Genomic DNA, 21,939 nt, shown 5'->3' with positions numbered 1-21,939 from the left:
GGGAGATCTGGGAAAACCTGGGAATTTTTTCATTCGGGAGAAAACAGGGAAAAACCCAGGAATTTTTTAGAATACCGAGAATTTTTCATTGTTTTAGTTTTCAGCTGAACTTTTTAATTTTGACTGGTAAGAACCGATACTCTAACAAAGGATATTACTGTATTGTGCTACTGAAGAATAATACTGCAGCAGTAAAAAATGAATGAGAGAAAAAACAAAAAATAAAACTTAAGTTGTAAATGCACCGTATACAATAACAAAACACAGTACTCGTACAAGTGTCTGCCAACAGCAGTGTGTGTAAAAGGCTTTAGGAAGATTATGCAATGCTTCATAACAAATTGCGTCCGATGAGTGTGATGTCACAACTGTTCACCTTAGATTCATTTGAGCAGTTGTGAACAGGTTTTTGCGTGTGCGCTGTTGAGTTGCGTATGAGTAGTACCTTCTCCCCCTTCTGGATACAGAAGTGTGGCTGTTAGCTGTACAAGCAGTAGCAGAAAACAGCCAGATGCTACCTGGAAAAATTTTACTAGTGTGCCCAAGCTGCCAGCAGCAGGCCTGGATCTAGGGGATGGACGGAGGGGGAGGGGGGCATTTGATATTGGTACTTTGTGAATTATATTCTGTCGTGTTATAGAAACGACCATTTGTGCCAAAACAGTCTTATTAATTTGATGTATGTTACAATGGCCGCAATATTAGAAAGGCCTATTTTGTGTCTTCTAGCAGACAGTGACAAAATAGATGTAATGAGACTGAGAAACCACACCAGTTTTGGGTGCTATTTGTATTAACAGCTTTTTCAGTATTAGATAAAGACATTTAGATTTTTCATGTAGCATAACATTTGACGAAGACGAACTTTGATGAGGTAATAGTTTCTTTCGCAGAGAGGAAAGCACACTATGTAAAGCTGTAGCAAGATAGAGAGAAAAAATTTCTAGGACCTAAGGATTGAAGGAATGTATACTGTCTTGCTTGTTTCTTGTCTTTACTGATTTTATGTATCCTATATTTAATTTTATGTCACACAAAACAGCAAGTTATTAGCTAATAGGTAATAAAGAGTGCAAATTTTCTGAAGAGTTATTGTTCTCTCAGTTACAAATAATCCCATCCAGTATTAATTGCGAGGTTTTTTAAAGAGGGGTTGGATGTCAAACCTGTCCTGAATATAGTTTGATGGCATCCATTATAAAATATACACGTTTGAGTTTGATGGCATCCATTATAAAATATACACGTTTGAATTCCGCACAAAGAAATACAGTGACGTGCAATAGAATAATACTGTGTGAAGAAGCATGGTGCTGCACTTTGTCATACCTAAGACCAAATAACATGTCTTACATGTCCTTGAACATATATGTTTTATGTATCAGACTCTTCAGAAAGACGAACATATTTTTGAAAAGTCCCATCTCAAAAGCTCGGGGAGGACGTGGGGGTGAGAGGGGCACTATCTAGTATTGCCCCGATTCGGAAATATTGTAAATCAGGGGCTGATGCACAGAGCAATCTGAGTTGTAATTGGGAGGTGGGTAATTTCCTCCTGAACCGTGTTTATGTTTAGCAATTTTGCTGTTTCCTCTTCGTTTACTGCTTTCGCATCAAATAGCAACAGAACGGATTTCTGTGGCCTGTAGCTATCAAGTGAATTAAAATACATTCTCATAATTATGGAAGGCTAAAATGTGTTATTAGTATTAATCGCCTTGCAGAACAATGAAGTTATTTTGTCGGTTTGCCACAGAAATTTGGCTTTATTGATCTTTTCCGCTGCTCAGTCAATTTATTTTAAACAAAGGTTTAATTTGACACTATTGGCTAGTTTCAACTGTTCACAGCGTTTCAAGTGCATGTTTTCATCTCCTAGTACGTATGGCGTAATGCCATGATAAAGATCCAAACATGAGATAATACAGTACTGGTAATCGAGAAAATTTACATCCTGAAAAGCATACTGAAAAGCTTACTTTATTGTTGAGGCCTACTTCATTGGAAATCTGGCCATACAAATGTGCACTTTAAGCTGGAGCATGCATTTTAGTTTGGTTCATGAAATTCCGATGCTCTCAGAGTATCCTATGATGTCTTGTTTCTTGTATGACATAATGTAAGATCTTTTAATGTTTTACACATACGAACATATGGGCAAGCACAGTGGCACCTGTTATCTGGCACTCTATGGCAACTGCTGGAACAAACCTGTTTCTGACAGGTCACGGGAAAATATTGCGAATGGTGGTAAGAAAAGCGTTACTTTCAAAGTAAATTTCCTGTTACGCAAGATGAACTGTGTGTGAGAATGTATGATGAATTTCTTAAACCACAGAGCATTTGACTCCTCATTTAAAAATCAGCTCTTTGATGACGAGACAGTTAGAAGAATTTTGAGCCCAGAAAATCAGACACTTACGTCGTTATTAAAAATTGTAACATTTGTGTAATGTATATTAGATTGTAACATGCGCAAAAAAGATCAACATTATAAGTGAAAGCTTAGCTTTCTGGCAGCTTATTAATCTTAGAGACTAATATTATATGTAAAAGTTTTGTTGTTCTTTTAGCAACACTATGTATATTAATTTAAACCATTAACTTTTCCTATTTGTGTGTTTGCACTACTTTTTACAGTGATATTGCTATTGGCTGACTACATAACATGTCCTATGCTCTGAATATTCGCTGTCATCGGCTGGTGAGATCACGTGACATGAGCTATCACTGGCTTACAAAGGTGCATCACAATCTTGATTTTGATGCTTCGGAAAGTAACATGCGGTGTTTAGTGGAATTCGAATTTAAATAATACGAAAATATGCAGCATACATATTACTGCACATCTTTCCAAAACGTGTTTTTTTTCCCCTGGTTTCTTTTTCTAAAGTGCTGGGAAGTTCTACACAGGTGTATAAATCATAACCATTCAAAGGATTGATAAGTTTTACAGTTCTGACGGAAAGTATACTGTCACTTAACACAGCAAAAGTGTTTTTTCCACCCGGGAGAAAGTGTTTTTTTTAACCGGGAAATCTGGGAAAAATCCAGGAATTTTTTCCCTTGTCCGCGTGTACACCCTGACTTAGATAAAGTTTTGATAAGGAACACATGTTCAGAAATCTGCAGTTCAGGAGTACACTATTTCTGAAGATTGGGGTACTTTCAGATCACCACTTCGGATCTCACTGGAAACAGCGAGCTGTGACCAGTGTGCTCTACAGGAGCCCATGAGATGAGTAGTGTTCACAAGTATGCATTGTCAGGTTCTTTCTACGTAACGAGTGACATCCTCTTCAAAGTTGAAACTGCGATATGTCTTAAGCACCACAGTCAACCCTAGTAGTTTTTGTAGTTGTGAGTGTACCTGTTTACAAAACAGACTGACAGTGGCACCCTCTTCTCTGTTTGTGTGCCTGTTGTGAAGCAGGAGGTTTGAAATTGATCCCATCTTCAGACTTATTTCATATACAAATTGAACATTCCTAGACATGTGTTTCGTATCAGAATTTTTGGTGCTAGGTCCTCTGTGCAACTTGTAGAGGAGCCTGTGTTAGGAAATATGAAACATCATGTTGATGCTGTATTTTAGTAGTAAGAAACCTCATACGTTTCGGGTACACTTGATGTGTAAATGAATGCTAATCAGTAATTTCTTTAAAAGGAAAATTCTGTTAAGAAAATTATATAAATGATAGGACAGAACTATTGATCAGTACTCACCTTCAGAGAGATGACAACACTATGAATAGACAAACGTCCTAGCTTTAAGAACTAAGAGTTCCTTCCTCAGAGAGGAAAGTTTTACAGATTGGGGAAGATTAAAAAGGAGAGACAAATCACTGCCTTAATATATCCCTCCCCCTTCCCCAGGAAGGAATTATTAATTCGGAGAGCTAAGATAGTGTTGTGTAAGGTACTTTCAAGTGTGTGTATCGGCAGTGCTGACAATTCTCCTGTTGGTAAGTACTTGCCAGCAGTTCTTTCTCGTGATTCTATAACATGTCAATAACTTCATTAATATTACTTTCTTATAGGATCTGTCAAATATTGATTTATTGTTAAAAAGTAATATAAGAAAGAACTGTCAACTCAAAGTGTTCCTTACAGTTACTAATGTGCGAGTCTGGATTTAGTAGTACTTAGTGGTTGGTACAGCATTTTATTTTTTGTTTAGAAGTTATGTGTAAAATTAAAAAGTTGAAGTAGTGCTTGAGAGCAATATTTACACTATGATCGATGCAGGGGTTGAACAAAAATAGGATAACGCTGCGAGAAATGTGTGTCTGAACATAACGCAGATGCTAGCCAAGCCTGCACAGTGCATTGCTGTACACACGGTACACATTTGTAAGTGGCGAGAATAATTGTTTGGCTTGTCATAAGTGCACTGTTGATGGCTAGTGTGTGCCAGCCTCTCATGAATGGTACCAATGTTACGTGCACTGCGCGTGCTTGGAATTTTGTTGAAGGTTGTTTTGTTCTATGTCGGCTGCTGTGTTGTGGGATTGTGTGCATCCTTCCCGTGTGTAAAACATATAAATAGTGAATATGGCTAACAGACATCGCTTGTCAAACTTAGAGATTAAACTTGACTATCTTTCGGATGACACTGGCGATTTTTCTGATGACAATGACGACTCACGTGAGCTGGAGAGTGAAACCTGTACTGCTGGTAGAAACAATGGTAGTGAGTATGAAGAAGCTAATGCACAAGTTTCTATTAGTCAAGTTTGTCATTCATTTTAATAGCCTGCCTTCATTTCAATAGCCTGCACTTTATAATGAACGTTGTCATTTTGTTGCACTCCCTGAATTATCTCTGTTTGAAGAAACGAGTGGAATTCAGGTTCCTGTTGATACATTATCAATGGAACTAGATGGTTTGTTGCAGTTTTTTGATCACAGCCCGTTTCTAAAAGTAAAGTCAGGGACAAAAATATATGCTACTTATACTGTTTCTGAACTTTGCCATCAGAACAGAATCAAACCAAAATCTTCATGGAAGAAATGCAGAGCAATGAGGATACATGAAGTATATCAATTTTTTGCAATCATTTTGCATATGTGTGTTGTGAAGAAACCTGAACTTAGGGATTATTGGTCTGAAGACCCTGTGCTTGCTTCATCATTTACTTCTCAGCTAATGTCACGAGACAGACTTTTTACCATATACAGGATGCTGCATGTGAACAATAATGTACTGTGGATACCACAACAAGAACCAGGCCATGACCCTCTGCATAAAATAAGACCTGTTTGGGACTTTTTCACAGAAAGATGCAGAGAAGTCTCTTATCCATCACGAAATCTGACTGTGGATGAAGCAGTTTGTCCTTTTTGTGGAAGAATTGGATTCTGTGTTAATATGAAAGACAAACCAGAGAAATATGGGATAAAACTGTATGTTGTAAGTGATGCTCAAACAGATTACATGTGCAATGCTGAAGTTTATACTGAAGGAAAAGGAAGTGTTGACAATTCTGTCAAATCCCTGCTACTGAGACTATGTTCCTCTTACTTGGAAAAAGGATATTTGGTATACATGGACAGGTTTTGTACAAGTCCTGCAGTCCTTGAAGAACTATGGGAAAGAAATACATTGGGAGTTGGAACTGTTAGATGAAGTACAGGATAGGTTTGCCTAGAGACCTAATAAATCAAAAAATAAAGAAAGGAGAAATGACATTTTGTCGCAAAGGACACCTTTTCTGCTTGAAATGGAAAGACAAATGTGATGAACACATGTTGTCAACACAGCATAAGATGACTACTTCGCATGTCGGTGTAAAATCTAGGAGTGGATATGTTGAGGTAGTGAAGCCAGATGTAGTACTAGACTAAAACTTGTCTAAAACAGGTGTTGACAGAGGAGTCAAGCTGATGAGTTACTATCCCTTCCAGTGAAAGACTGTAAAATGGGGGAAAAAGATTTTCTTTCATATTTTTATGACGGCAGTTGTGAATGCCAACATTATTCACAATATCAAAATAGTGTGCATTAGCAGATTTTATATGTAAATTAGTGGAGCAGTTGGTTAAAAAAGGAGGAGCGGAACTAAATAAAGACACACATTCAGCATCTGGAGTTGCATGTGCAAACAGAATCACAGCACACCATTTTCCTGAGAAACTGCCACCAAAAGAAAAGAAAACAAACCTAGCTAGAAGATGCAAGGTCTGTTGGGAACAAGGGAAAGCTGCAGGAAAGTTAGTGAGGAGAGAGGCCCGATACTACTATAGACCATTTAACACAGGCCTTTGTGTTCACGAGTGTTTTGAAAGATTTCATAACCTAGTCAAGTTCTCTAATTTGTAAAAATGAGAAAAAAAAACATTTCACAATAAAATCACTTGACCTATAAATGAAGCATTTAGTATTTCCTGCTGACAAGTGATTTTAAATCAATTGCCTACCATTCCTTACGACTTATGAATATTTTGTCCACTTTGGGGAAAAATAAAAATGCTGAAAAACAGTATCTTTAGAGTAATACCTACAAATCCCTGTATAATTTATTTGCGCTAAACGTACACATATTCATAAAGAGGAAGGATAGAAGGTTAAGCTGATATTCTGCCTAAAGAGGTATTTATTAAAAAATTGTAAATTTTAGCAAATTTCCTCAGGACCTGGGCATTGACGGGATTGCCGACCCATTAGGCTCCAATGTGTTACAAGTGTCAGTCATGGTCAGAACAGTGTTCTGTGTAGTCGTAAGTGCATTATGTCATAGCTGAGTGAATTCGAACACGGGCAAATTGTGTGCTTCCATAACCAAGCAAGCCTAAGTGTTTGGTGTTTCAAGAGACACGGTATCAAAGATTTATATCATATAAGTAAAAGGCACAAAAACATCAGCCCCTTAAGTCACAACGTGGATGAAAGCATGTATTGAGTGATCATGAGTCATTGAAGAGGATCGTGATGAAAAATAAGAGGACGACAGCTGCAAAAGTTACTACAGAATTGAATGTCGCACTTTCGAACACTGTCAGTACAAAAATAACACAAAGAGAACTCCATAAGCATGAAATTGCAGGACAAGCTGGAATTCTAAAATCACTCGTCAGTGATGCAAATGCCTATAACAGGAAAACTTGGTGCTGAAACTGTAAGACCTGGACTATGGAGCAATGGAAGAAAGTAATTTGGACAGGTGGGTCTTGTTCCATATTGTTTCCCACTTGTGGGAGTTTGTTCCAAGAGTGAAAGATGGCAGGGATTCTGTGATGATTTGGGCTGTCATATTGTGGTATTCCAGGGGCTCCACTGTTACTCTTCAAGTTTGCATTATTGCCAAGGGTTGTGTGCATATTTTGGCTCATCTGGTCCATTCCAGGGTACAACACGTGTTCCCTAGTGACGATGCTGCGAACATGGCCACTATTCAGACAACTTGCATTGTCAAGGACTGGCTTTGCAAGCACGAGGATGAACTATTCCATCTTCCCTGGCCACCAGTCACCAAATTACAATATTAATGAGCCTTTGTGATCTACTTTGGAGACAAGGGTGTGTGATCACTATCCATCTCCCTTGTTGTCACCTGAACTAGCTACTATTTTTCAGGAAGAATGTTGTAAGGTTCTCTTGGAAACTATGCAGGGCCTGTATGTATCCATTCCGAGACGGGTCTACACTGTATTAGCAACGGTAATGTGTTGTGTTTTGGCATTTCCAATTTTTGTTCATCCCCTATAATTTGTTCCATAGATCAGAGATTGCTGTGCATCTATCATTGAATACACAATAAGAAATTATTGCTCCATTGCAATGGTGTAGTCAAATACAGTGATCTAAAGTTGCCTTTTTCTTGTAGCTGTAATTTTGTAATGATTGGAAAGCTGGCGACTCAGCATGTGTTTTTTTTCTGTTTTACAGTGTTTAATTGCCCTAGAAGACCAAATCTTGGCCGGGAAGGAAGACCTATTGTATTGCGAGCAAATCATTTTCAAATTTCGATGCCAAGAGGGTTTGTCCACCATTATGACATTAATATTCAACCAGACAAGTGCCCTAGAAAGGTGAACCGTGAAATAATAGAGACAATGGTGCACGCATACAGCAAAATATTTGGGACACTAAAACCCGTTTTTGATGGTCGAAATAATTTGTACACAAGGGATCCATTACCAATTGGTAATGACAGAGTTGAATTGGAGGTAGGTTCATTGAGTTGTTAAATGAATGTTGTCTTTTGAATTCCATTGTTTACCTTCAAAGTTTTCATTTTGTTTTTCTTATTTTTAGGTGACTTTGCCGGGCGAAGGCAAAGATCGTGTGTTTCGTGTTACAATAAAATGGATTGCTCAAGTGTCATTATTTGCCTTGGAAGAAGCCCTTGAAGGGCGTACAAGACAAATTCCTTATGATGCCATATTGGTATGTTGTGGCATATTAAGAATTAAATATTTTATGTTATTGTGTATTTTATGTTATTTTGTTAGACCATAATGAAATTTATTCCATTAATTTCTAAATTCTCTGTTTTGAGTAACAGACTGAATTGTGTTTTTCCCAATCCCCAATTGTATTTGACTATTTATTCATTACTTGAGCAACTTATACACAGTCCTATCACATTAATTGAGTATCACCTACGTTGACATCATCGTACAACAACCACTCCGACAGCAGGTGGAAAACACTGCAGTCATTGTTGCAATACAAGAATGGAGCAATATATATGACATCCAAAAGGACATGACAATTGGCTTTTGGTCAAGGGTGGAGCCATTTCCGAATGGCTAAATTTGCAAATAGTTTGGAGATGATGGGTGAATGATGGCTGCAGAGACGTGTATGAATGAAAGGTATGCAGCTGTTAAACACCTGATGTCTGTATGAACCAAGAGGCTACTAACAGTGTTCAGAAACGTTTCTGTGTGTGGGCCTCTGTAGCAGGTGCCTGATTCAGCAGGCATCCATGCTGACTACTCTTCATTGGCGACGATGGCTGAAATTTGCATGCCAGTACCGCAACTGGATGCCCACTGAGTGGCGACAGGTGGTCTTTCCAGATGAATCACGTTTTATGCTCCATCAGACAGATGACTGTTTGTGTGTACGGTGTGAAACTTCTGAAAGCAAAATACCCAGCAAAAGTTGTCCGAAGGGTCCAGATTGGAGGAGGGAGCATTCTGGTCTGGGGAATGTTATTTGGCATTACCTGGGTGGACTAATCATTCTGGAAGGCACAGCGGATCAGGACAAGTATGCATCTAGCCTTGAGGAACATGTCCACCCTATATGCAGTTTTTTTCTCCTTGGCACAATAACATCTACTTGCAGGACACAGCTCGCATTGTACATGTATGGTTCGAAGAGCACTTAAGGTAAATTTACTCTACTTCCCTGACCACCAAACTCCACATATTTAAGCCCTATCGAGAATGTATGGGACCACTTTGATTTGGCTGTTTGTGCCATGGTTCCTCAATTGAGAAACCTATTCCATCTGTCCATGACACTGGAGTCAGCATGGCTCCATACCCATGTCAATACCTTCCAGAACCTATTCAGACTTTTACATGTGGTCACAATATTGTAATTTCACAATACATTTTGTGTGTGTGTGTGTGTGTGTGTGTGTGTGTGTGTGTGTGTGTGTGGGCGCGCGCTCTCGTCCACTGAAGGAGGCCCTGATTTCAAAATTAAATATCTCGAAAACTAAGATTGAGATATACAAAAAGTATATTTTGTTGTGGAAACTGTAAGAATTCTATACAGAAGTTTTGAAATAGTTCTAAGACCTCTTTACAATCACATTACAATCTTTTTGAAATGTCCATCACTTGTTGCACGGATGTGGTACAAATGAACAATAAAATTTACCATCAGATCCTGTAGTGTCTCAAAATGGATGCCACACATATTGCCGGTTTAAGGTAGGATGGTTGCCATAGACAGTGTCTTTCAATGTGTCCCACAAAAAGTAGTCACTGAGAGTCGGATTGGGCACCAGTAAATAAATTTGAAATAAGCCATCACAGTGACTATGTACCTGAAGTATTCATCAAGGAAGCGAAACACCTGTTGAGTGTGATGTGGTCTTTCCCCGTCTTGCATAAACCGCTCGGTGCCTGGTCGATCTTCCAACATCAGGTGTGTGGCGAAAAATTGTTACAAAATTGCAATCTAACTTTCACTATGATCATATCTTGTGTGAAACAAGGGCCAATAATGCATCTGCTATGTGCAAAAGCCCAAACAGTACCTTTGGGAGAATATAAGTGGTTTCACTTCACTTGAACAGGGATTTTTGGAGCCTCAAAATCGCCAGTCTTGTTTATTCATGACTCCATCCAGGTTTAAGAGCTTCATCTGTGTACCAGATGGAGCCAACATCAAATCCTTCATTATCAACCATTGTGAGAATCTGGTTCACAAAGTCAGCCCTTTGCCGCACAGCTCAGACAGGTGTGGCGTAGAGGCTTCAGATTTTTAATTTGTGTTTCGGTATTTTCTGTGTGCTGGAACACTTCAAACCAGCCTCTGCTGTGTTTCCTCAGACAGATTTCCTTCAATTTTGGTGAATAATTGTAGAAACCATTTTTAGGAATAGCTGCAATTTGTCAGGGGCCAACATTCCCTGCTAGATCATCAGCCACACTACCTGTGCATTGGAATTTGGTGAAAAGCGTGTGAATGTTTTTTGCATCAGATCCTTTTGGAACATTAGTTCGTGTTTGAAAACTGCATCTTGTTGTAGGACCGTTTTTAAACCTGTGGTGTTCCAGTACCAGAAAACATGTTGTTCAATGGAATACACAATTTCAATCTCTTCGTTCGGTATGCTAACCTCCTTTCAGTTTTTAGCAGTAGAACTGATTGGTCTGAACAGTGGCACGAATGTTGCTCTCATCTATCGATCTTAGTTTTCGAGCTAATTTAATTTTGATATCAGGGCTCTTGGGCACTGTTTATATGTTTCAATAAAAAATAAATTTGTGATTAAAATTTTAACAAATTGAGTAATAGAGACCAGCGCTAGCCAATTATAGCTCTTTCTTGAGTGTCACGCAGAGACTTACAGTGTGTGGCTGACTTCACACCAACAACCCTGCACCAGTTGCTACAATATGCTGGTCATGAAGTTATTTTGTTCATGCTTTAATTTGTCACTTGTCACGTGAGGAATAAGAGTAATGCTCTTTCTGAATGCAGGTCTTCGTATAAGAATAAGAAAAACGCGTACTGCAGTTTCTTTATCTGTGATTAAAATAAAGAAGAAAATTGAAACTTAATGAATAATTACTTCAAATTCAAATCAAAACTTGTTTCATAAGTCACATATAAATTTTATATATTGACCTTGTCTCAATCAGTGATAGACTTCTGTACTTTAGTGTCTTCAACCGTATTCATCTCTTTCATATTTGCATTCTGTGTTAGCACTCCTCCCACCCCCACCAGTCATGGACCTAGCCATTTTGAGGTGGCTTGCAAGCCGCAACAGTGCAGTTGCATCAGTGAGGGTATCTGTGGAGAGCTCAAACTAAGGTGATGTGTCAAGAGAAGTAATAGCTTTTTTTAGCATTGCAGGAACAACAACTTCATTGACTAACTGACCTTGCCTTGCAACTGAAGAATATTGGTACGACGAACAGCTGAAAGCAAGGGGAATCTATAGGCATTATATTTACTGAAAACTTGCAGCTCCACTATACTGGTCTAATGGTGATGACATCCTCCTTAAGTAAAGTATTATGGAAGTAGTTTGAATCTCCGAGTGAGTGCTAATGAGGACACTTTGTAATCAGGAACAGTATATCTGGCACTCTGCGGGTTGGAGTGTGGCAGGTTTAGATCCTTTAATTGTGTAGGTGGGTTCGGGAATTTGCAGATGTCAAAGTTAAGTGTGATGGAAGGTGTTGAAATGTAGTAGCAGAAAGAAAAGGATTTCGAGTATAGACTAGTGTGGAGAGCTGCATCAAAGCAAGTTTCGGACCAAAGACCACAACAACATGTTACTATTCTATGTCAGTGCCTGTCTCCATTTAGAATGTACATTTTTACATCTAATTTGACTATATTATAAAAAGATAGTTGCTACTCACTGTATAGATAGGTGCAACAAAAGACCATCAAACAAGTAAGCTTTCAGTCAAGAAAGGCCTTCAAATTATTCCATACTGGATTTTTCATTGTTTGATTTTACATCTAATTTTTTTAAATTCTATTTTTGTCTTTCTTTTTCACCACTCTCAGGTTGAGCATGTCTGCTGGGGTATTGCTAGTTTATGGGATCTGAATGTAATCTTTTAATCATAAAAAACAGAAATCCATACTGTCTTTTTGTGACTTTACTCGTGTAATTCTTTCTAACAACTTCACAGTGACATTCGGTTGTCAGTGTTTTCTGCCAACATTCCTGTTTTGGCTGTTGCTTAAGTATTCCTTACAAATATTTTATCATTTATTACTTTGGATGGGGTTTCACTGACTTATTCATAGGGGTCTTTGTAATCACAGTTTACTTAAAGAATCATGATTGTAATATTGTAAATAATAATCATTGTAAAAATAATAGTGGTGAGTATATACTCTACATATGGCATTTGAAGTAGCAGTATAGGCTAGAAAATAATACTAGCAAAAGCGCTACTGCTGATGATGGTTGTGGTGGTGGTGATAATTATAACTGCAAATATTGTTAAGAAAAATGGTACAAAACTGAGACAATACGCAGTAGTTGTAACTAAACTTTTCCTATCAAACAATGGAAAATCCGGGATGGAATGTAACAATACCAGAGAAGGAAAGTTGCTACTCATCATTTAGCGGAGATGCTGAGTTTCTTTCTGTTGTGCCTATCGCAACTCAGCGTCTCCCCTATTTGGTGTGTAGCAACTTTCCTTCTCTGGTATTGTAAACTTTTCGTATTTAACACATTATGACACATACCATACGAGTACCAAACTTGGCAGCATTAGTGTCAAAAACAGGGTGAAGAAAAATAATGCAGAATCAATTCCGTTGAAGCAGCTTTAATGTGCTGGTATGGTACTTCATACCATTACATACCAGTACTATTATTGCTGCAAAAGGAGCTCAATATGGTGCCCATCAGTGCCCAGAAGAGTCTGAAAGTGCAGGATTGCATTCTGCGCAGCAGGACAGAGCATGGCCATAGGTATGTTGGCTACTTCTCTTGACATACTGTGCTTCAGATCAGCACATGTGTGAATGTTCCCCTGGTAAACTCTGTCCTTCAGGTATCCCATAACCAGAAATCGCAGGGAGTGAGATCAAGTGATCGTACCAGCCAAGCATTTGGAAACATTGGCTGATAATTCAATCATTTCCAAATGTGTTTCAGAGAAGCAGGTGACTTCAAGAGCAACCTGCCGTGGGGCCCCATCTCGCATGAAAACTGTCGAGTTCAATACGCCTCTCCTGCAGGGCGGGTATGACGTACTGGTGAAGCATATAACAGTAACGCTAGCCAGTCACACTGCACTTCTTTTTTCCTTGAGCATCAACCTGGTCAAAAAAGAATGGGCCATTGATGAACATAGCCGTGACGCCATAAAGGAACTTCATGCACGGTGACTGGAGGTGAAGATTCCCACATTCAGTAATTCTGTGTGTTCACTATCCTCGTTAGAGATAAATAGCTTCATCTGTCCAAAAGTGGAGAGAGAAGTTAATACGTTGTTGTGCATCCTGAGGTGCAAGCCGCTGTATGATATGGATCTTGTACGGGTACTATTTGAGAATGGTTTGAAGCACCTTCTGTACAGTGGACCAAGGGATGTTCAACTGTCATGACATAGCACGAGCACTGCCTGACTATATGGAATTGCTCGCATCGTTGTTTGCATAATAACAGCAATTTCATCAACCACCTGTGGTGCGACTGATCGTCGGCCTCTTCCTGGAGCGACACCCAGTTCTCCAGTTGATTTGAACTTCCTCACCATGTTCCGCACAGCATGTTGAGAAAGAGGATCCTTCCGCAGTCCTTTCAGCCGACTATATTCTCGAAGTACAACTGCAGCATTACTGTTGGTTTGATAATAAGGCTTCACCAATAACGCTCCTTTTGTCCAAGCTCACGTTTACACATCAAGTGCATTGTGACTGGTCAGGTATGTGAGACTACGAATAATGATGACTGATCACTTCACATGATAGTCATAGTTGGAACTGGACGGTGGCACTATGATGCATGGAAATCGTGCACCCCATACTGTGGACATTAATGCTACTGAGTTTGGTACTCGTATGGTAATTAGTTTCTGTGGTATAATGTGTTAAATAGGGAAAGTTTAATTACAACCACCCGGTATATCATAGCTGATTCTAACAAGTAGAGATTCCCAGTGGTGGTATCAAGTATTTGAAATGATCTATACAGTGATGTAGGTTTGGATCCCAATTATCACACCCTGCAGCCATCCACCCAGATGGGCCCTTGTTTGCGAGTAATGAATGAAAAAAATTTGAAATTTTGTGTGATGCTCATTAGCTTTAAAAAAGTTCTTGTGTGTAGACCAGTTGCATAGCATAATGGATAGGTTAGGGCATCACATGCAGAAGGTTGTGGGTTCTTAACATTTTTTTTATTTTTAAGTCTTTATCAAAATGATTTTAAGCATTATTTTTATTCAGTTAATTGGTTGAAATGTAATTTTTTTATTTCTGTTTCTTTGTCACATAATTTTATTATTGTATCATCTTTTTCATTTGCTCTCCTTTTTCTTTGTATAATTCTTTTTTCACTTGGAAATTTTGTCCATGTGATTTTAATTAATCTTATATATTTTGATTTAATTTCTTTCATTTTATTGCTACATTTTCATCAGTGTTCTTGCATTCATTATTTCTATTCCTTATTTTGCAACAGTCTTTTCTTTCATTCACATTTTTAACTTTTGTTATTTTGTCCATACTGCAACAGGAATTTGTCTGGTATGTTTGTAAGATGCACAAAAAAAGAAAATAAAACACACATCTTGTAATGAAAAATACATTTTTGGCTCCATTGCACACTCAGTAGAAAGAGATTATTTTGTCTTTTTGTTTTTTAATGATAGATCAGCATTTTCCCACATTTAAGTATTATAATATATAGATGAATATAATGTAATTCACATTCACAAACATTCCCTGTGGAAAAAACAAAGATATAAAGAAAAAATTTACAACAAATAAAAAGTCCACATGGTTATTAAAATGATGTGACAGAGGAATGCAAATAAACAATTGCATTTAAACCAACTAACTTTCAAAATCATTTTGGTAAAGATTTAAAAATAAATAAAATATGAAGCACCTACCGAGATTCGAACACTCTACCTTCTGCATGTAAATCTTTTACTCTATCTATTGTACTACACAACCAGTCCATACATCTGAACATTTTTAAAGCTAAAGAGCATTATGCAAAATTCAGATTTTTATTTTAATTAAAAAAATTCACTGAATAGATGGTTTCAAAAAGTCTCAAAAAGTCTATCCCACCACTGAACACCTCTCGTTGTAAGAGAGAATTACAGGTAGACTGCTCCAGCTATGGACTTCAGGAAACACAAAAGATCCAGTGGGAAAGAAGGGCGCTTAGTTGGAATGTGCTATGGAGTAAGTGCAAGACCAAGAGCAGATGTTATTGTCATTTTAGGAGATAGGCTATTAGCAGTCATTTGAAGATAGGTATGTGATTCAGTTCTGTAATATTCTGAGGAAGATTGTTCCGAAATGAGGTTCTTGCTTCCTAAAAGGGTTTGGAGAATCTAGTTGATAGATATGTTGAACGGCTGTTGAAACAGTCATCGTGTATGGTAATAATGCACTTGCCTCAAATGCTGACAGTCATCTTAAGTTAAATCTTCCTGGGTTCCTGTATTTATACTGTTATTGACTCATCGGTGTAAACATGTGGGGTAGCATTGTTTATCTCAACCTCTTCTTTGTTTATTTATGTAATGCATTTGGAAATAGAGTTCAACTGTGTGTCGATGTTGTGTTCCCGGTGACATGTCCACTTTCACCTCATTAGCACAGGCAGGAAAACTTCGTGAAACTGATAATGTGAAAAATAACATGAAATTAGCAATTTTTAGTGATCCCCACAAAACATTCTGAAATTTGTAATTTTTGCCATATGTAATTGCTATAAATCTGAGGATGGTAGTTTATTAATACTTGTAACTGTTAGTTATCAGATGCTAAAACTGCATTTTGACCTCTAATCTCCTCAAAACACCACAGAATTTGGCACAAAAGAAAAAAAAAAAAAAAAACAAGAACTTTTGGCCCCAAAACCCACAGAATTTGGCAAAGAAGCATTGAATTTGACAAAAAATATTGAACATACTAAAAAACCAACAACAAATTTGGCAAAATAAATAATGCCGCATTTGGCAAAACAAGTAATGCCGCATTTGGCAAAACAAAAGAAGTAAAGACATATTTGGCAAAACAAGTAATGCTGAATTTGCCAAAAGGAATAGACAAAAAATTGCATTGTATGCGGTAAAATATAACAGTGAATGTGGCAAAAATAAAACAAAATCTACCAAAAACAGCAATAAATCTGTCAAAAAATAACACCACATTGGCTAAAAGCAACACTGAATCAGCCTTGCACCTTCAGTTCCTTTCAGAAATTACAAATACAAAATAACAAATAATAGCTGGTGGCCAGCTTTGAATTGGTGATCCACAGCACACAAGTCGGCAGTGCTAATCGCCATGCCACACTGCATGCCCCACAGCATGTGGCATGCTCCCTCTCCTGCAGGAACAGCAACACACTGTTTTAGAAGTTATGAATCATTATTGACATGTGTTTCTTTTTGCAAGAAGAGAGGCCACTGATTTTAAGAGATTTTATGCTGCTATATTATTATTATTATTATTATTATTATTATTATTATACTTTGTGAGTGGACTAAGAATTTGTTAATTGAGTGAGATTAAGCACAAAATAAAATTCAGGCAGTCATTGTTGATAAAGATGTTATTTGTGGTGAAAGAGTTCACACTGTTCGGACTAAAAACCGAAGCAGTTAGTAATATTGTTGTGAAGTAACCACAGTCAAGTCCAAATCTGATAGCCGAGTCATCAGTGAAATACAATAGTTATCACAGAAAGTGTGTTTATTGTGAACACCGATGTGCAGCCAAAATATAACTGACCTTGACAGAAAATGCAGCTATTTATGCAAATATCGAATATGCCACAATTCTGGTATTTATTCAAATATCGAATATTCCAGACAATACAAACCTTACGGACATATTTTAAGCGCCTTCGAGAAATGATAAATACAAAATAACAATTAGTTACTGTTCATATAACTTCAGGGATCCATGCAGCAAGCTGGGACCTTGCCAATCGCCGATATTTCAACAGGAGCCCATCCTGCCACTTTCTAGACAAAAATGTGGTTGTCAACGACATTATCTAGCTGCATTCCTGTAAGTTATTTGAACATTGTATATGCTGGGAGAAAGTCAGGTCTCACAGTTAAGTCCTTACCGCCAAGATATTTCTTTTTTAAAAAAAATTATGTTCCAAAAATAATTTTTGGTAATGAAAAGTCCTACAATGAATGACATTACATATACAAATAACGTACCTTTTAAAGCTCAAAATAATGAGTTATAAAATTTTGAAGATTACCAATAATAAAATTCAGAGTATACTTGTGCACTGGACTTTGACTAAAATATCCTGAAACTTGAAGTCATTTTTTCAGTTAGTGTACTATTAAGTCTATCCGTGTATTTCATAGTGGTTTCCTGTTAACATAAATCTTGAAGGAGGTGGCTGGAGCACAGTGAATGTGTATATCTCGTACCACTGGTGAGCCCTTGTCACGCAGCTGATGAACTGTCATCAGTTTGTCACTAATAAAGTAACATTACACTCTCTTTAACTCTCTGAGCCACTACATTCAGTGTCAAACTCGGGATCACTATATCCATCCTTTTTTAAAGCATTGTCTAAAGAGCAATACAAGAGAGAGGCTGAAAGTGTGCACTTTGTTGTCAAGTATCTAAAGTTGCACACAGTAAAGGTAATTCCTAGTGGCAACCATCTCAACCAAAACAGGACAGCCAGACTACAAATATAGGGCCAGATGCTCTCTAGTGGCTGAACACTTTAACAATCAGCACTGAAATGGATATACTTGGGGTTTCACTTTTTTCGAAGGTCTGTTCTTAAGTTGCTCAAGTATACTTGGGCTTTTAAGTTTCTGTCAGAATAATAATAGTGAGATAACTCAGTGTTTTATGTTAAGTGGGTCACTATTGATGGTCGGGTTTAAAGTGGTGACCCACTGGCAGGCATCAACACTAACCACTATGCCACACTGCATGCACTGCAGCATGTGGCATTACTCCCTCTCTGGGAGAAACAGTGACCTCCTGTTTCAGTAGTTCTTATTGGCGCCAACTATAACACCCTGTCAATTTGTCAGTTGTCCTCTGGCAGTGCTACCAGATCCTCGTGTTGTCGTTGTGTTGTTACGTCCTCTTCACTATGATGACCTTCAATGATAGCCCCTTCTGTGGAAGCTTTGCGTTGCAGTCATCGGGTTTGACTTCAGTTTTTCTTACCCTGCCATCATTTGTCTGCACCCGTGGAATGTAGTAGGGCTTGATATGGATGACATGGACGATGTCTTTGTGCTGTCATCTTCCTGCTGGAGGGTCATAATCCTTGACTTGGTATGTGATGTCTGACAAACGATGAAGGATATGATACAGTCCCAAGTAACGCTTTGCCAACTTTCCCAATAGTTCCACTTTCCACACAGGTGTAAAAATCCAAACCCTGTCCCCAGCCTGTATCTCGCTAGCTGGTTTTTGGCGTTGTAATCTTCTCGGCCTTTCTCACAAGTGACCAGGGTCTGTATGTGAGCTAGCTGCCTTGCTTCCTCACTCCTGGTGTAGTTATCATGCATACTGTCCTGTTGAAACAGGAACAGTGTATTGATTGTGGTTCCAACCTTACAGTTGTGGAGCAAAAAGAACGGTGTGAAGCCTATAGGATCTTGCTACACTGTGTTGTATGTGGGTGTCACAACAGACAGTAGTGTATCACAAACGTGCCAACTTTTATGGTTTATCCGTAAAATTTACGGAAATTGCAGCATTTTACAGATGGATGGTGTTGTTTTGTGACTTACCAGACAAAAATTTGGAACATTAATATTCAATAATCACCCCATTTTCGTGCAATTGATTGTTTGTGGGGGTCGAAGGCAAGTCTACGATAGTTGACTCATTCTTTGATGTTGATTGGTACTTTTAATTGTGTGATGTTTGTGTTGTCATTGAATTGAATTTAAAGTGGGATGTTTGCTTTGTCATGTTTCAATTAAGTATTTGACTGCCTTGTGTGTGCATGTTATAATTTTATGTGACATTCAGTGATTTAGGTTGCTTTTGATGTTTCACTATGTATCGAGACATTTGTTCTCAGACACTTTCATATGCTATATTCCTATTGTAGGATTCATGAATAAAGCCAACAAGAAACGGTACTTCCAGACATTTAAAGAATCATTTTCTGTTGATTTTCCATGCATACTGTGCATACTAAAATCAAGCATGGAAGAAAAATCTGCCTTTTGCATCGTATGTGGATGTGATACTAATGTTGCACATTGTGGAAGAAATGATTAAAGTAATCATGTGAAGTGCAGTAAACACCCAAGTTATGTTAAATTGATGGAAGATAACAAGACAATCAACACCTTTTTTGCAAAGTCTGGAAACGTTGACAGTGACATCATTAGGGCCAAGTGTCTGTTTACTTCCATTTTAGTGGAACACTGTGTGGCCTTAAGTGCGGCTGATTGTGCTGGTCTTTTTTTTTTTTTTATGATGATGTTTCCGACATCAGAAGTTGAAAAGAAATATAGCTGTGGTCACACGAAACAACAGGCATCGTAAATAAAATGGCAAAAAATGCATCATCTGAATTATCCCATATCTGATTAATTTATCAAGGAAGTCCTGTTATGTATGCTCCACATCAATATCCACCATGCCTGCTGCTGTTTTAACTTGGATTTCTTCTCGATTATTATGTCCATTTACAAATCATTGGCCTATGATGTAAGTAGATGTGATTTATTGAAGTATCCTGTTTAAAGCATGAGTTATTGTGTTTTGTAGCCCAGAAGTATTATTATTTTCATCAAGCCAGGACTTATCGAAAATCGTTAGATTTTTTTGTCACGTGAGAGTTTTACTTACAGGCATTTTCAAAGGTTGACAGGTATGGTATCACAATTTCTGTGTCTGACATCAGTGTACATCGAGAGTATATCTGCCAACATATTACTAAAGCATTCTGTGAGGTCCCCTCCTCTGAATCAACCAACAAACCATACATATTTGGATGGTAGCCAGTTGTCATTCAGTGGATGATGTCGTAACATGAGATTATCATTGATACTAGCCTCATCACATGGTGTGGTCCATGTTTCAAAATGATGTCATCTATAAAGAACTTCGCAATTTTTGAAGCTTTGACAGTCAGTACAGCTTTGGTATCAGCATGGTGTGTAAGGTAGTTACTGCTGACTGTTATCGATTTCCATTTGTCGACTTCAGGAACCTGCCCATGAGGTTGCATGCAGTTCAGTGGAATGGCACTGCTGCATGTGAGATTGATACCAAATGCCTCCATTGTTAGCATTCCATAGAGTATCACACATAGTGTCTTAACAGATCAGTAGAGACCTGGCCGGTGATACCTGAATCTGATTCTGTCTAGAGTTTCATTAATTCAAGGTGACAGATGTAGGAGCATCTTCAAAATATTTGAGGTTACCTGGCCTTAGATGAGCTGGGACCACAAGCAACCATTTCATCCCTATTTGATCAGTGTTCCTCTTCTAGAATGCTCTGTTTATGTGTTGGAATTCTCCTTTGATTAGGTCTTCATGGTGTATACGAACCGGGACAACTGGGAAATCCGGGAAAAACCCGGGAATTTTTTCATCCGGGAGACACCCATACAATTTCGACTGGTGAGAGGATATTACTGTATCTTGCTACTGCAGAATAATACTGCAGCAATAAAACATGAACAAGAGAAAAAAAAAGAAAATAAAACATAAGTTACAAAGGAAATGCGCCATGTACAACAACAAAACACAGTGTTCATACAAGCGTCTGCCAACAGCAAAATGTGTCAAAGGCTTCATGAAGACTATGCAGTGCCTCATAACAACGAATTTCCTCTGATGAGCGTGACGTCACAACTGTTTACATTAAATTCATTTGAGCATTTGCGAGCGACCTCACGTGCATGCGCAGTTGAATCGTGTATGAGTAGTACCACAGTCTTATGTTGGATTGTGGTAGTACCTACTCCCGCTTCTGGCTACAGAAGTGCGGCTGTTAGCTGTATAAGCAATAGCAGTAAGCGGCCAGATGCTAGTCGGAAAAATTTTACTGGTGCGCGCAAGCTGCCAGATTCACACACATGCAACAGCCCCGGGTGTAGGGGGCAGGGTTCAAACTGGGGTATCTGTCCCAGGCAGCAACTTCAGAGGGGAGGGGGTGGGCGTGCCAAATTCGTATGTGTGATGGAAAAAACCTTGTTTCTCAAAGCGCCTAGCATCCAGCGCACGTTTGTCTGTCGATTGTTCGTATGATTTAGAAACACATCCTGTTGGTTTTTGAACATTTTTTACACAGCAGGTCACCAGCATTGTGAAGCCTAATGCAGGATTGGCTCAGGTGACTGTTAACATAGGGGGGTTATGTAGGGATTTTACTAAAGAGGATCAGGTAGTGATTGTGGGTGGGGTTGGTAATAGTATTGATAGGGATGGGGAGTATGACATAGATGGTGACCTGGAAAAGATAGCCACTCAGACTGGCAACACGAATGTGCATTTCGTGGAACTGTTTCAGCGTCACGATCGGCCTCATCTTAATACAGCCATCAAGCGTGA

The 21,939-nt window shown here is 38.4% G+C and overlaps 1 protein-coding gene across 2 annotated transcripts in view; it reads left to right on the top strand.

The window, feature by feature from the left end:
• LOC124714218 (protein argonaute-2) overlaps window positions 1-21,939 on the top strand; it is a 216,240-nt gene that overhangs the window by 48,433 nt on the left and 145,868 nt on the right. For both annotated transcript variants that reach the window (XM_047243003.1, XM_047243004.1), the window contains exons 3-4: window positions 7,889-8,169; window positions 8,258-8,389. In XM_047243003.1, the coding sequence (XP_047098959.1) occupies window positions 7,889-8,169; window positions 8,258-8,389 (413 nt within the window). The remainder of the gene's footprint in view (window positions 1-7,888; window positions 8,170-8,257; window positions 8,390-21,939) is intronic.

This window comes from Schistocerca piceifrons, chromosome 1 (genome assembly GCF_021461385.2).
Source record: "Schistocerca piceifrons isolate TAMUIC-IGC-003096 chromosome 1, iqSchPice1.1, whole genome shotgun sequence".
NCBI classification, from domain to species: domain Eukaryota; kingdom Metazoa; phylum Arthropoda; class Insecta; order Orthoptera; family Acrididae; genus Schistocerca; species Schistocerca piceifrons.
The sequence above is the reverse complement of the archived record's forward strand: the minus strand, read 5'-3'. Positions and strand labels throughout refer to the sequence as shown.